The following is a 17500-nucleotide window of genomic DNA, read 5'->3' as shown; positions in this document are numbered from 1 at the left end:
TTTTGTATGTTCATTTTAAAATTTCTGTTTTAAATATTCATCATACTATGTTTTAACTTATACAATGTATCCTATTTTAGGCTCTGATGATGGAAATAGATTTTCCGAAAGCTAAGCAATAAAGATGTATATCATAACCCTGGTACTATTATTCATATTGAAACTCCGCTTTCCACGGAATAAATCAATAGCTGATACACACACACACACACACACACACACACATATATATATATATATATATATATATATATATATATATATACATATATATGCATATATATTTATATATATATATATATATATATATATATGTATATATATTTATATATATATATATATATATATATATATATATATATATATATGTATATATATACATACACATATAGTTCATATGTGTGTAAGTATGTTTGTATCTTGTTTCCCTCTTTAGGCTATGAGTGAAGTAAAACTTTGCAACATTGCCTTCTATCCAGTAATGATAAAAGTCAATTAAACTATCTAAAATATCAAGAAAATTATATTAATTGTCCAATTATTCAAGTGTTTCAATTTATATACCTTCGTCCATTCCTATCGAATCGCATTTAAAACCTACAGCACACCTAAAAAGCTTTTATTCAATTAATTGGATTTTTCAAAAAATTTGTTTCCTTCATAACCAGGATGAACAATTTCAACAATTCATTTTCCATTGTCGGTTTCCATAGGTGACATTCTCCTAAATACTGGCATGGAGATTATATGGGTGCGTCCAGGATCCTCGGTTTCCTGCATGAATCTTAGACGCCATTTGAAATTAAGTTTAGAATACATTGTAGGGTAATTCTGAAGTTGTTGGTTCAATGTGGGTGACCCTCGTGCTGGCCATTCGGGAAAGGATAATGTTACATGTGGATGATACAGACCGAGATCACTCTTCCTGTTGGAGAGAAATGCTCAAAAGGTCTCTTGATATTCGGCTATAGCTGTGATTTTTTAAGCCTTTTATAAGTTGACAAATATGCAGGACTTAAGTTCGCTTTGCTTTCCTATGTTGAGTATCAAACGAGGACTAAATCTTTATCTGACACAATTATTTTAGTCAAGCCGGAGTGATACTTAGTCTGTCTTGATCCTTGTTTCACTTATTTTTATTTATTTTTTGTCTCTAAAGTTGTATAATCTTTACATTCCGCACACCTTGCTAAAATTGTAAAAACAAGTGAGATAAATATACATTTTGAAACTATGGAAATCGTAGATCATGAAAAAGAGACAAAGCGAACGAAAAGTAAGTAACATTGTATCTTATTAATTCTCCCCAACTTATTACCCCTCCACTTTTTCCTTTAACTTCCATATTTCTTATTTTGATATTCTATAGTAAGCTATTTATAGGGGAATAAGATATAAAGTTAACAATATAGTTACGACAGAAGACTACAAGTATAGCTAGCGTACTGAATCTAACTAGAGACGAGTCATTTAATATCAGGGATACTTTTCCTACTTACTGTGAAGGGTAGATCTCATACACACCATTCTTCGTAGCACCCTCATTCTGGTGTCCTGCACAATCTTTCGCTCTGTAAAATATTAATAGAATATTTAGAACAATAGAAATTCCAATCTGTTACCCTTTTTAAAATGCACATGCAATAAACGGGGATAGAAGCTCTTTGCATTGTTGTGGATATGATAGGATAAGAATTGTGGGATATTATACTGAGATGTGAAATGTGAAACTAAGAAAGTAAATGAAGAATAACAAATATATGTACCTAATGCCAGCGCTCAGCAATTCAAGTTCAGTTGTGGTCGCCGGATATTCTGTGGTCATGTCATAGAATGTGCAGACACATATATTCCCGTCCATATGACCTCGGGTCACATTATCTTCGCAGAGACAGTAGTCGTCTATGGCCACTGAGGCTGTCGTTGGCTTTTGATCGATCGCTGTCTCCTCGTGGATATCAACAATCCTTAGGACAGACGACTCTCCTTTCATAAACTGCTGAAGTTGTTGTTTATATTCCTGAATCTGCTGACGAAGTTCTTGCTTGTCCTCCTGCAGGGCCTCGACTTGAGCCGTGCATCGGGCATGCTGCGTCAGGAGGTCTTCGTTTCTCTGCTGCAGCAGAGCGTGGTGACGCAGCGCCAGGGCAAGCAGGGAATTGTACCCGCCAGTTTCGTCCTTGCCTGTGGGTTCAGGGGTAAGAATTGGCGAGTATCAGAGTTCTATAAGGTCGTCAGTATTGTGCAATTCACCCCTTTAGCCTGACAGAGAATCAACTGTCATTTGCATGACTTAGAAATTTCATGTAATCTATAAGAGTACACTAGCATATTTCATAAATCCAAATTTTCATATAATCTGTAACAATAACAATTATACATTTATCCATTGCTACCTATATATTAGGAATCTTTTATTTAAAAGGTTAAAATGAAGCGATAACTGTATATGCCTTGTTTGTAATACTGTTTTAATCCAAATTGAATAAATGTTGATCTTGATACTGGGTTGGTCAATACTATTGTCTTGGAAATCCAAAGCTACTCACTTTTCACCTGCACTACAGTATTTAGCCTTTTGAAAACCCTTTTAATATTTATTGATATTGTGTAGAAGTTTTATTATTGCCGATAAATTTAGTAAAGAATATCTGTAGCTGATTAATGTTACTATTGCCTTGTGTCATATAATACTGATGAGTATATCTAACATCGCACGAGGATGTGCCCCTCACTATTTTACTTCTCCTGTACTTCCTCTTCTCCCTATTCCTTGTACGCCCAGCAACAATACCGGTGTCACCTGGCCAGACCTGACATGAAGAGATCATGCCCCTCTTGCCCTGAAAGGTGGCCGACATTAAAAAACCGAGACATGTTAGGATGGTTCGAATGTGAGGAGGAGGGAAATTACCAATATCACTCAAAGAAATGCGATGAAGAGAGAGAACTTTTTTATTCCTTTAAGAAATGTAATCTAATATTATTTAGAAACTAATTCATCAAGAGATTTTATCATAACTTTTTATTTGAATTTTCCTATCCTATTTCTATATAAAATTTTCTTGAATAATATTGGAACTGACTATTCATATTAATATTCATAACACTGTAGTATCCCTCGTTTGCATTTTCATATGCAATTCCCCCCCCCTCTCTCTCTCTCTCTCTCTCTCTCTCTCTCTCTCTCTCTCTCTCTCTCTCTCTCTCTCTCTCTCTCTCCACATAATTACACACTGTGGCTCACGTATTATATGTAGGGGCTAATAATGTAACGTTTCAAATAGCACCTATTGGGTCACCCATCATTAATAAGTGGCCTTTGTTCAAAATTTCGAAGGTACTGAGGTTTAAAGGTTTAGTTGATTTCAGTGTTTTCCTTTGATTTCGATCATGAGCCACGAAGCTCGGTGTGGTTGGGGTCAACTTTTGTCATGGGCTACTTGGCTTCGGCCCTCTTAGAGAAAATAGTATTTTTGGGCACAGGCCATGTTGTCCAGATGGAAGTTCCTTCATTAGTAGCTTCCTAGGTTATATCTGACTACAGAGATATATCCCAGAGAATTTACCAAAGGTATCCAGAATTCTAACTCCTGGAGCGAATATCTATTAAAATTGGATATCGCGTAATCAGAGGACGTATTCTTGACACGTCTCATAGCTATCTACACCCCTAATAGCGTTTCCGCTTCGAGGGGAAAAAGTGGCAAGAATATAGGAGAGTCGTTAAAGAGGCAACGCTCTCGACACTCCTACTGTATTGTAAATAGTGCGCCAAATCGCCACCGCGAGGCGCCACCAAGCCATTCTTTCTCTTGTAGCTTTGCTGACCGGTGTTATCCCGTGTTATCTCTCGCTATTTTGGAGTTATTTGTCGTTATGATGTCTCTCACCAGCCTCATCAGCTTCTGGAAAGTTAAGTAATATCTTTGAATTGTGTAAATGTAAGCACTTGCCAGTTTTACTCTTCGATTGAGATCGTAATTAATGTAACAAGAGCTGTTGCCAGCAGGATGGCGTCTTGAACGGGGTCATTCTTCCTGTACATCTAGTTAGCCAGAACGACTTTCTCGGCATTATTTGCTTTAATAACTTTAGCTATTTAGTAATTGAGCTAGGGATTTTTATATTATATATATATTATATATATTATATATATATTATATATTATATATTATATATTATATTATATATATTATATTATATTATATATTATATTTTATGCCCCCTGTGGCTGCGGGGGCATAAAACAATTAAAATAGCGCCAACCTTATCCCTGAGTGTCGTAAGAGGCGACTAAAAGGGACGGGACGAGGGGGCTGGGAACCCCCTCTCCTGTATAAAAAATCCTGTGAGACAGCAACAAAGAGATGGAGCTGGGGGGAGAGTGACTGCTCCCCGCAATCTAGTTTTGGGGTGTTTGAATGTGCGTGGATGTAATACGATAGAGAGTAAAAGATGTGAGATTGGAAGTATGTTTAGAAGTAGAAGGATGGATGTATTGACCTTGTGTGAGACAAAGGTGAAAGGAAAGGGTGAAGTGATGTTTGGTGAAATGTCTGGTAGAGTGTCTGGGATTGAAAGGGGAAGAGCGAGAGAGGGTGTGGCTTTATTGCTGAGTGAATGGATGACAGGTAAAGTAGTGGAATGGAAGGAGATATCATCTAGGTTAATGTGGGTAAGGGTTAGGTTGGGTAGGGAATGTTGGGCGTTTGTCAGTGCGTATGGGCCAGGTAGTGAGAAAAGTGAAGAAGAGCGGAATGAGTTCTGGAATGAATTAACTAGGTGTGTAGAAGGACTGGGTAGAAGGAATTATGTAGTTGTCTTGGGTGACTTAAATGCTAGCGTGGGCGCTGGAGAGGTAGAAGGTGTCATTGGGAGGTATGGCGTACCAGGTGAAAATGAGAGTGGTGAGAGACTGGTAGATATGTGTGTTGAACAAGAGATGGTAATAAGTGCTAGCTTTTTTAAAAAGAAAGATAAAAATAAGTAATGGGTAAGAGTGGCAAATGGAAGAGTAGTAGAAAGGGCATTAATGGATTATGTGTTGATAACTAAAAGAATGTTTGGAAGATTGAAAGACGTGCACGTGTTTAGTGGGGTATGGCTAACGGTATGTCTGATCATTTTTTGGTGGAAGGAAAATTAGTTGTAGCAAAAGAGTGGGGGATTAGAGTGGGTGAATGTAAAAGGGAGCTAGTGAGGGTTGAAGAGCTAATAAAACCGGGGGTAAAAAGTAAATATCAGGAAAGGTTGAAAATGGCATATGACAAGGTGAGAGTAAGAGAAACTGGTAATTTAGAGGAGGAGTGGAAGTTAGCAAAAGAAAATTTTGTTGGGATTGTAAGTGATGTATGTGGCAAGAAGGTGGTTGGAGGCAGCATGAGGAAGGGCAGTGAATGGTGGAATGAAGGAGTGAAGGTAAAAGTGGAAGAGAAAAAGAGGGCTTTTGAAGAATGGCTGCAGAGTAATAGTATAGAGAAATATGAAAAATATAGAGAGAAAAAGGTGGAAGTAAAGCGCAAGGTACGTGAGGCAAAGAGGGCAGCTGACCTGAGGTGGGGTCAGGGACTGGGTCAGTCATATGAAGAGAATAAGAAGAAATTTTGGAAAGAAGTGAAGAGAGTAAGGAAGGCTGGCGCAAGAATTGAAGAGACAGTGAAAGATGGAAATGGAAGGTTGTTAAAAGGAGAGGAGGCAAGGAAAAGGTGGGCGGAATATTTTGAAAGTTTGCTGAATGTTGAGGATAGTAGGGAGGCAGATATAAGTGCTGTTCCAGGTGTTGAGGTGCCAGTGATAGGAGATGAGAATGAGAGAGAGATTACACTAGAGGAAGTGAGGAGAGCACTAGATGAAACGAGAGTAGGAAAAGCATCTGGTATGGATGGTGTGAAAGCTGAGATGTTGAAGGAAGGGGGTGTGACTGTACTTGAATGGTTGGTGAGATTGTTTAATATGTGTTTTGTGTTGTCAATGGTACCAGTAGATTGGGTCTGTGCATGTATTGTACCACTATATAAGGGTAAGGGAGATGTGCATGAGTGTTGTAATTCAAGAGGTATTAGTTTGTTGAGTATAGTTGGAAAAGTGTATGGTAGAGTACTGATTAATAGGATTAAGGATAAAACAGAGAATGCAATCTTGGAAGTACAGGGTGGTTTTAGAAGAGGTAGGGGTTGTATGAATCAGATTTTTACAGTTAGGGAGATATGCGAGAAATATTTAGCAAAAGGTAAGGAGGTGTATGTTGCGTTTATGGATCTGGAGAAAGCATATGATAGAGTTGATAGGGAAGCAATGTGGAATGTGATGAGGTTATATGGAGTTAGTGGAAGGTTGTTGCAAGCAGTGAAAAGTTTCTACAAGGGTAGTAAAGCATGTGTTAGAATAGGAAATGAAGTGAGCGATTGGTTTCCGGTGAGAGTGGGGCTAAGACAGGGATGTGTGATGTCGCCGTGGTTGTTTAACTTGTATGTTGATGGAGTGGTGAGAGAGGTGAATGCTCGAGTGCTTGGACGAGGATTAAAACTAGTAGGCGAGAATGATCATGAATGGGAGGTAAATCAGTTGTTGTTTGCGGATGATACTGTACTGGTAGTAGACACAGAAGAGAAGCTTGACCGACTAGTGACAGAATTTGGAAGGGTGTGTGAGAGAAGGAAGTTGAGAGTTAATGTGGGTAAGAGTAAGGTTATGAGATGTACGAGAAGGGAAGGTGGTGCAAGGTTGAATGTCATGTTGAATGGAGTGTTACTTGAGGAGGTGGATCAGTTTAAGTACTTGGGGTCTGTTGTTGCAGCAAATGGTAGAGTGGAAGCAGATGTACGTCAGAGAGTCAATGAAGGTTGCAAAGTGTTGGGGGCAGTTAAGGGAGTAGTAAAAAATAGAGGGTTGGGCATGAATGTAAAGAGAGTTCTATATGAGAAAGTGATTGTACCAACTATGATGTATGGATCGGAGTTGTGGGGAATGAAAGTGATGGGGAGACAGAAATTGAATGTGTTTGAGATGAAGTGTCTGAGGAGTATGGCTGGTGTATCTCGAGTAGATAGGGTTAGGAACGAAGTGGTGAGGGTGAGAACGGGTGTAAGAAATGAGTTAGCGGCTAGAGTGGATATGAATGTGTTGAGGTGGTTTGGCCATGTTGAGAGAATGGAAAGTGGCTGTCTGCTAAAGAAGGTGATGAATGCAAGAGTTGATGGGAGAAGTACATGAGGAAGGCCAAGGTTTGGGTGGATGGATGGTGTGAAGAAAGCTCTGGGTGATAGGAGGATAGATGTGAGAGAGGCAAGAGAGCGTGCTAGAAATAGGAATGAATGGCGAGCGATTGTGACGCAGTTCCGGTAGGCCCTGCTGCTTCCTCCGGTGCCTTAGATGACCGCAGAGGTAGCAGCAGTAGGGGACTCAGCAGTATGAAGCTTCATCTGTGGTGGAAATGTGGGAGGTTGGGCTGTGGCACCCTAGCAGTACCAGCTGAACTCGGCTGAGTCCCTGGTTAGGCTGGAGGAACGTAGAGAGTAGAGGTCCCCTTTTTTGTTTTGTTTCTTGTTGATGTCGGCTACCCCCCAAAATTGGGGGAAGTGCCTTGGTATATGGATGGGTCATTGTTGTCGTGGATTTGGCTATTTATGTTCGAGCCTCACGAGTGCTAGGCTTCCTAGCCTAGGCACCTACACACTTCATGCATGATATAACCTTCCTGGTAAAGTTTTATTGAAGCTCAGGCAATATTTTATACAATTAAGATATTACTGCATAAATTTTCCTCTTCCAAGATAGTATACAAGAGAGTTTCAGTGAACGATTCTCTATGCTCCTAGACTTACTAGCCTAGTGGCTTTAGTATACTTTCATACATGTCCTCAATTGCTCTTGTATTGTCTTCTAAGGTGAGGTTGATGCCTCCTATACCTTTTAAGTCGATACCAATCTCTTGGCGAGATTTAAGAGCAATTCCCCTTCCCTCTGATAAGCCTAGGCTACCCTCAGTTAGCTTTGCTGTGAACTGAGTTCTGGCAAAGTTTACTGGGGTGTTTCGTTTCTTTCTCTTAACCACTGAGTCGGTTTTTGAGTTTCGAACGGGACATCGGAGTAAAATCTGTGTTAGGCATCTTACTGTCTCGGTGAAATGATTTCCCAAATCAGGTTAAGTGGAGGTTTTTGTTTTACAATTCCTCCTTCCTCAGTCTAGCAGACAGTCCTGTGCTAGTGGATCTTAGACCGAAGAAATGATTTCTTCATTGTCTAAGATACCTGGTACGAGATTCTGTTCTCTTGCAAGATTGTGTCCCATGGCCGCTTTCTCACTTGACTAACCCAACCGGGGGAAATGATTTCCCCTACTTGAGGTTACCTTATGAGATCAGAATTCTTTAAGTTGGGTAATGCCTTCGGATATTACCTTACTTATAGGACTTTTCCCCCTTCCCCGCTGTCTCTTTTGTGTTGGATGAACCATCACCCTCCCTGGCCGTCATTCTACATTTGACTCTAAGGGTAATCTATAGAACTGGCCTAAGGTTCCCTGTCTGCTGCCGGCAGGTACCCTCATATCATTAGAGTGTTTTCAGTCCTCCCTTAGACTGCCTTCCATAGCCCATATGGATGGGATATGGTTGGGTGGAAGCCCGAATATAATTCCCCCTTCCACTTGAACCCTCATTCATGATGTAGGCCAGCAAGGCTGAGCCTTTGCCTTCCTCCATCCTCTTTCTTTTTCTCTACCTTTCCTTATCCTGGGCCGGCCGCCGGCAGCTTATAGCTGTCAGCGGCCATGTTGGTTGTCTGTCGGCCGGCAGTTACTCTGCCGCCACTTGCCGGGGGTGTCGCTGAGCGATAACCCAACGACAATAAACATACTATGACCAGTGGCTGGCAACTAAGTTGTCGGCCGGCAGTCGGCCACCCAAAGTATAGATCTGAAGACAGTAACTGCCTTCAATAGCCCAGAATAGGCCGGCATATGTCGGCAGGCTCGGCATATGTCGGCAGGCCCGGCAGGTCTGGCGGCATACCGCCGCCAATCAGTGCTGTAGCCCAAAAAGTTTTTTCCAACCTGCAAGGTGCTTCATGGGCAGCGTATTGTGAGACCATCACATATAAGAGAATGATCCTCTCTACCACTTAATGGTTATCAACCATTAATTTACCCCCAGTATTGAACCTGGGACATTGTGTTAAGAAGACACTTTATATCAAGGATATTATCTTCCCATACAAAATTCATTAAGAATTAATTGTTCAATATTGGAGGAGGTCATAGCAATGGGCTGAACAGGAAACACAAGTAGGTGTCTTTCCTATTTTCTAGCTTACTCTATCCAAGCTAATATTTTTAAAAGATATGTATGCTGAAATCTGAGAATTTCACCGAATACTTATACAGTATGCTTTCTTTCTTTACAGGAGGAGCATCCCGAGTGCAGGAACAGCTTTTGCAGGGTCCGTAGCAAGAACTTCTACGGCCATGACGTGTGCTGGGCCCATGCTCGCTGCGCAGGTCACCAAGGGGGCTCTCAAATACTGGGACCCACAGGTATGTACCTTTTGTGACAAAATGGTAAAAGAGGCTTTTGATGATCAAAAGTCTACTGAGTCAAGGGATGCAGCAAGGGACATGCTGCGAAAATGGGTCAGGGGTTTTCAGAAGAACACCTTTGGCCCGTACCTTCCTAATGAGAGGATGAGGGACTGTCTTTTCCCTAGGGCATCTGCGGATGCAATCATTCCCCAGGCTCAACCTGAGATTCCCCTAGTACAGATTCCGATGGAATCTGTTGTTTCGGACGCCTTGAAGGGCATCCAATTAGATGACAATATGTCGGTTGTATCAGAGGAGACTGAGAACAATCTCCTACTGGAAGAACTGGAACCAGAGGATGACGTACCTCCTGAGGCTGAAGTCGATAAGACCGAAACGATTTCGGTATCATCAGCCACGGTGACTGAGCTGGTGCCTTCGACTTCATCTACTGCACCCCAGTTAAATTCCATCACGAGTACGTTGCACTCGCTGCTGTCTATGGTGCAGGACATTCAGAAGAAATCGTCCGAGAAAGAAGCTTCTCTTCGGACGGAAATGCATCAGCTGGTTGCAACACGTTTAGCCCCGAAGAAGCTAAACGTCAAGGATTTCCCTCTTTCTCTGACGTTAACCCTTGGAGATATGCAGAGCATATGCCAATGTCGGGGGGAAGATCTTCCTCTCGAAGAAACTGGGCACTATCCCAGTAGAGGAAATTGGGTTTTGGCCCAGCAAAGGGGCCTACCCGGACTGCTATGTCCGTCTAAGGACGGAACCTGCATCCAAGGAGGAAACAGAGCCGAAGGAGACGATTGTCCTCAAACTCTCTAAGGCTCAAGCCTTATATACAACCACCTTGAAAGAGAGGGCCTTTACTAGTTCCAAGGTGCCGGCTCTCAGCAAAAAGCACCATCCTTTATTGCTGACGCCAAACGTGCCTTCCCCTTTATGGACAAAGGGTTTAAGGCAGCCTTAAAGGCAGTCGAAACAGGGAAACCCTGCCCTACACTGGAGGAGTGTAGACCCTTTTCCCTTGCTTTTCCATCAGATGATAAAGACTGGAAGGATGTTCATAACACCTTCACAGTTGGGAAGCTGGAGGCAGATATTGCTGGACGACAGTTCGGCGAAGACCTCCCGAAGCTATCAGAGTCTCTCCTGCGCAGGGAACAAGAGACTAAAGAACGTCTTGATGCTTTCATGTCTCTGCAGACTGGCTTAGAGACTATGGCAAGCATCCCGGACACCCCAGATATGTACATGGTCTTCGCCAAATCTCATTTGGCGACAGTCACCAAGGACTTGTACAACTTTATCAAAGCCCGAAGGACTTCTAGAGAGTTCGTGTTCGCCTCGGCTGCGGTGAGACACGAACCAAGGAAGCTTATAGCCTCCAATATCTGGGGAAAAGACCTCTTCCCAAGCAAAGTGGTCAAAGAGGTCGTGGACAAAGCTGCTACAGAGAACAGGAATCTCCTCTCCAAGTGGGGCTTGTCCTCAAAAAGAAAATTTTCCGCTGACGAGGGTCCCCAGCCAAAGAATAAATCAAAACGACCAAGAGCACCCTCTAGGCCTAGAGAACAGCAACAGCTTCCTGTGGCCACGGTGCCCCAGACGGTGGCACAACCAACCACCACCTTCCAACTGGTACCCCAAACGCTGGCGACCCAATCGCCGGTGTTCACCCCAGTCTTTGAAAGCCAATCAATGACTTTTAGGCCAAAGTCTCGAGGTTCCTTTCGAGGATCCTCTAGACGCCCCTACAGAGGTAGGGGTAACAAACGTGGACGTGGCCAAGGAGGCAAGTCCTCCAATCAGCACTCCAAGTGAGATGCTACCGGTAGGAGGGAGACTTCTCCTCTTCCGGGATCGTTATCCCTTCGATCCCTGGGCCCACAGCCTAATCAAGAACGGACTAGGGTGGAGTTGGAGCTCAACTCCACCAAACTTTCCTCAATTCTTTCAGCACTCAACCCCCATTCTGGAAGAATATGTTCAGGAACTCCTGAACAAAAGTTATACGGAAGGCAAAGTCCATCAGATTCCAAGGAAGGCTATTTTGTGTTCCGAAGAAGGATTCGGAAAAGCTCAGACTCATCCTGGACTTATCACCACTCAACAAGTTCATAGTGAATCACAAATTCAGAATACTGACGCTTCAACACATAAGGACCCTTTTGCCCAAACGGGCATACACAGTCTCCATAGACATGACGGATGCGTACTGGCATGTTCCAATCAACCGTCAATCTTCCCCCTACCTAGGGTTCAAACTACAGAAAAGAAAGTACGTTTTCAGAGCCATGCCCTTCGGTCTAAACATACCCCCAAGGGTATTCACCAAGCTTGCGAGTGCAGTCATTCATCAACTACGCCTAAAGGGGATCCGGGTAGTAGCCTACCTGGATGACTGGCTGGTGTGGGCAGCATCCGAGGAAGAGTGCAGGCAAGCCTCCAAGCAAGTGATCCAGTTCCTGGAACACTTAGGATTCAAGATCAACTTGAAAAAGTCTCGTCTATCTCCAGCTCAAAAGTTCCAGTGACTGGGCGTCCACTGGGATTTACAGTCACACTGCCTTTCCATTCCATCAAAGAAGAGGAAAGAGATTGCAGGATCTGTCAAGAGACTTCTTCAATCCGACAGGATATCAAGAAGGCAACAGGAGAGAGTGTTGGGGTCCCTCCAGTTTGCCTCAGTGACAGATCCAATATTGAAAGCACAATTAAAAGATGCATCAGGAGTTTGGAGAAACTATGCATCAAACGCTCGAAAAGATCTACAAAGACCAATTCCAAATCGTCTGCGATCACTACTGAAACCATGGTCGGAAGCTAAGAACCTGAAGAGCAAGGCACCTCTGAAACCACCTCCACCGGCAGTCACCGTTCACACGGACGCCTCAAAAGAGGGGTGGGGAGGTCACTCTCATCATCGGAAAGTCCAGGGAACCTGGTCTCCCCTCTTCAAGACCTTCCACATCAATTTTCTGGAAGCCATGGCGGTTCTTCTCTCTCTCAAGAAACTGGAACTTCGCTTCTCAATCCACATACGTCTGGTTCTAGACAGCGAAGTTGTAATGAGATGCCTAAATTGACAAGGCTCGAGATCGCCTCATATAAATCAAGTGATACTGGCCATCCTCCGTCTAGCGAAGAAGAAGAGATGGCACTTGTCAGCAGTCCACCTTTAAGGGTTCCGCAATGTGACAGCGGACACTCTATCCAGGGTCAACCCGATAGAGTCAGAATGGTCCCTAGACGCAAAATCATTCTCCTTTATATTACGCAAAGTCCCAGGACTGCAGATAGATCTCTTCGCAACGAGCGACAACAAGAAGCTACCCCGGTATGTAGCCCCGTACGAGGATCCTCTAGCGGAAGCGACAGACGCAATGTCCATAGATTGGAACAGGTGGTCCAAGATCTATCTGTTCCCTCCAACCAACCTTCTGCTGAAAGTCCTGAGATCCTTTTGAGGGATAGCAGCAATAGTGGCCCACAAGTGGCCCAACAGTGTTTGGTTCCCTTTGATAACGGAACTACGCCTGAAGCTGATCCCGCTGCTGGACCCAGTTCTGACTCAGCAAGTGCAGAAATTAACTGTCTCAGCTTCATCAGAGAAAACCCAGAACCTTCATCTCATGATTTTCTCGCCCTAGCGGTCAAGAAACGGTTCAGGATTTCTAGGGACAGTATTAACTTCTTAGAAGAATACAAGTCAAAGTCAACAAGAAGACAATATGAGTCTTCCTGGGTGGCCTTTGTCAAGGCGAAGAAACCTAAGGAGATTTCTGCTTGTCCTTTTTCATCCATCTTCATGAACAAGGTTTAGCAGCCAACACGATTACTACATGTAAATCTGCCCTAGCCAGACTAATACTATATGCCTTCCAGGTAGACTTTTCTAATGAAATCTTCAACAAGATTCCAAAAGCCTGCGCTAAATTTTGGCCCGCAGCTCCTCCAAAGCCCATTTCATGGTCTTTGGATAAGGTTCTTCACTTAGCATCAACTCTGAACAATGAGGATTGCTCGCTAAAAGACTTGACTCAAAAGGTGATATTCTTATTTGCACTAGCCTCAGGAGCCAGAGTTAACGAAATAGTGGCCTTCTCGAGGGATGATGGCCACATTCAGTTCACAGATTCCGGAGAACTGAACCTTTTTCCGGACCCGACGTTTCTCACCAAGAACGAGCTGCCCACTAAGAGATGGAGTCCCTGGAGAATCTGCCCTCTGAAGGAAGAAGCATCCCTCTGCCCAGAGGAATGCCTAAAGGTCTATCTTCGTAGAACTTCAGACTTAAAAGGAAGGTCAGCTTTTCAGGGGAGTGACGTCTGGTTCAACATTATCCTTGAAACAGTTAAGGGTGAAAATCACCTATTTTATACGCAGAGCGGATCCAGACAGTACACCCGCAGGTCATGATCCGAGGAAAGTTGCCACGTCTCTGAATTTCTTTCAGACGATGTCGTTTGAAAGCCTTTGTGCTTATACTGTATGGAAGTCATCCAGAGTTTTCTTCAAACACTATGCGAAGCAATTACAGGAAATAAAATTTCATGTGGTGGCGGCAGGCGGTGTTATAAAACCTGCCGCTTGATTACTGCGAAGAACAGTGCACTAATTGGGACTTTTAGTGAAGGGTGTACATGATAGACTCGTAAGACATATCATGTTGAGTATTGTGTTTAGTGATAACACTATAGACTGTTCTCTCTACACAGGTGACATTAAGCATAATAGACTGACACAAGTGCCAGGCATACTTATATGCACAGTGTTCCTAGTAACAACAGAATACATAGTGAAATTTTATATTTCCCTTAGAGTGGCTAATGTTTTCCTTTTCAGGTGAAACTTATTTTAATTCTGTTATTACTATTTATGCTTTTATGCAGAATTGTTCTGCTTAAGATGTAATTGAATACAACCATGATTTCTACTTTTGTAATAAACAATAGAAGGAATCTTTGCGTCTCTTTCGACTCAAACATTCTAGATTAAGAATAAAGTCAGAGCATCCTTGATTCTTTTAATATTTAAGAAAATATTGGGGAACTAAGGTTAAGACTGTTCCAAGCAAACTGGTAAGAACTGATTGTACTAAACTGTTTATTTTACTGAACTAAGGTTTCCTACACGTATATAAACCTGTCTGTCTCTTTTCAGCCAGACTTGGGAGGTATCAGTAACCTATACAGAGATATACCATCTAAGTACAAACTATACTTTATGTATATGATGACACTAATCTACAAACTGTTCGCTAGATTGTTCCTTGAACTCACAATCCTCGGGATTTTTCCTAAGAGTCTACCCAGACTCTTCCCTGTAGGGGGCAGGAAGAACTGACATAGTTTATGATCAGTTAATTGATGTATAACGGTAACATCAAGTGTCTCTAGGTCTAGAAGACCAAATAGGAAATATTTATCTCGAGATAACGGCACTATTGAAAATCTACAGATACATTAATGCTCTGGTAAACTTCCATCAGGACGACATAGCCTGAGCCCAAAAAACGGATTTTGAAGCGAAGCGAAAAATCTATTTTTGGGTGAGGTAGCCATGTCGTCCTGATGGACCCCACCCTCTTTTTGACAAAAGGATAATGAATCCCTCCCTATGGTACTCTATCTGTAACACCTACAAAGCTATAAAGAATGGCTTGGTGGCGCCTCGCGGTGGCGATTCGGCGCACTATTTACAGTACAGTAGGAGTGTCGAGAGCATTGCCTCTTTACCGACTCTCCTATATTATTGCTACTTTTTCCCCTCGAAGCGGAAACGCTATTAGGGGTGTAGATAGCTATGAGACGTGTCAAGAATACGTCCTCTGATTATGCGATATCCAATTTTAATAGATATTCGCTCCAGGAGTTAGAATTCTGGATACCTTTGGTAAATTCTCTGGGATATATTACTGTAGTCATATATAACCTAGGAAGCTACTAATGAAGGAACTTCCATCAGGACGACATGGCTACCTCACCCAAAAATAGATTTTTCGCTTCGCTTCAAAATCCGTTTGTTTACTATATCAATTATATTAATTTAAGGTTGGAGATTTAAAATGCATCATCAGTTAACATAATCTATATTGTTTCAGAAGTGATTGGTGACAATAAGATATGTGAAATGACATGTAATGAAAGTTCATTGGTGCATTATTAAAGTGATGATGTGGTATATAGGATGTAGAGTATAAAAGACAAATTGTTTACTCAAATTATCTGGTTTGGCGTCAACAACCTTAGATGTCAGGATGACAAAAAACTACTAATCAGTCAATCAATCAATCAAATTATCTGGGCAAGTCACTCACTTCCAAGCGAACTCCCTTTCCTGGTGACGATTGCTCAAGGCTCAAAGGTCCGAGTCTAGCGCAAAAAGGAAAATTTCCTTAGCATTGAGTATTCCTATTATTACGATTTTATTTGTCGTTTCATGTCCTGATGTCCAACACCTTAAAAGTGTTCCCCCGGTAAGCTCATCAAGAAATCCATTACTCTCGATATTTGTTCAATCAGTCTTTCGCATATTTACTCTGTTATCTATAGTTTTGATATAATTTTAAACACCTGAAAAGCAAACTGTATGAAATATAGTCATTTTAGTATTTTGTTTTTCATTTACTAAAAACTTCCACCAGAAGGATCTTATCACAACTGTGAGACCTTTAGACCTCAAACAATGGGGATGGGGGTAGAAGGATATAACCAGGTGGGGGTTAAAGATGATGGTGGAGAGGTGGCAATTGGGTGATCTTAATGTATGGCTTGACGAGGTTTGCTTATTAACATTTATGAAGTGATGATGATGATGGTAATACCCCTATTGATAACATTTAATATCAATGATTCCAACTCGCAATGAAAACGGGCATATATCGTTCTAACAATGTTTTTAGGCGGTCATTGAACATCTTTGGAACATGGGATCTTCACCCGAAAGAAACACCAACTTGCAAAGTAGTTAGCGGTCTTGTGTGATCCTTGGGAACACCCAAATAATATAAAATATTGGATACAGATAAAAAAAAAATATATATATATATATAGAGAGAGAGAGAGAGAGAGAGAGAGAGAGAGAGAGAGAGAGAGGAGAGAGAGAGAGAGAGAGAGAGAGAGAGAGAGAGAGCAGCTGCTAGAATAATGCAAACAAAGGATATATGATTCCCACGTATATTAATTAGAATAGTCAGTTCCCACAATATTTAAGGATGTTCCATATAGAAATGGAATAAGGAATTCAAATACATCAGTGTGATTATATTTTTCGATAACTTTTCTCGAAAACGATTGCCTTTCTTAAATGAATAAGATAAGACCTCTCTATCTCTTTCATATATATAGGCCTATATATATATATATATATATGTATACATATATATATATATATATATATATATATATATATATATATACATATATATATTAAAATATATATATATATATATATTTATATATATATATATATATATATATATATTTATGTATATATTTATATTCATATATATTATATATAATATATACATTATATATATAATATATATATATATATATATATATATATATATATATATATATATATATATATATATATATATATATTATATATACAGTATATATATATATATATATATATAAATATATATATATTGTATATATACAGTATATATATATATATATATATATATATATATATATATATATATATATATATATATATATATATATATATATATATCATCAAATCTCGCACTTCTTTGACTGATATCGGTAATTGCCCTCCTCCTCACATTCAAACCATCCTAACGATGTCTTGGTTGTTTAAACGTCAGGCCACCTTTCAACCTTTCAGGGCAAGAAGGACATGATGCATCCAAGTCGGGTCTGGCGAGGCGACACCGGTTTTGTTGCTGGGTGTACCTTCCCATCCCGAGTTCCTGCCTAAGGACTATAAACTGGATTG

At 41.1% G+C, this 17500-nt stretch overlaps 1 protein-coding gene across 3 annotated transcripts in view; it reads right to left on the bottom strand.

Moving 5' to 3' along the window:
* LOC137640114 (ryncolin-2-like) overlaps nt 1-17500 on the bottom strand; it is a 321214-nt gene that overhangs the window by 83430 nt on the left and 220284 nt on the right. For all 3 annotated transcript variants that reach the window (XM_068372589.1, XM_068372590.1, XM_068372591.1), the window contains exons 4-5: nt 1767-2184; nt 1500-1571 (exon numbers count right to left, since the gene is read on the bottom strand). In XM_068372589.1, coding sequence (XP_068228690.1) covers nt 1500-1571; nt 1767-2184 — 490 coding nt within the window. The remainder of the gene's footprint in view (nt 1-1499; nt 1572-1766; nt 2185-17500) is intronic.

This window comes from Palaemon carinicauda, chromosome 4 (genome assembly GCF_036898095.1).
Source record: "Palaemon carinicauda isolate YSFRI2023 chromosome 4, ASM3689809v2, whole genome shotgun sequence".
Lineage (NCBI taxonomy): Eukaryota > Metazoa > Arthropoda > Malacostraca > Decapoda > Palaemonidae > Palaemon > Palaemon carinicauda.
Note: the sequence above shows the minus strand (reverse complement) of the source record. Positions and strands in the feature narration are given on the sequence as shown.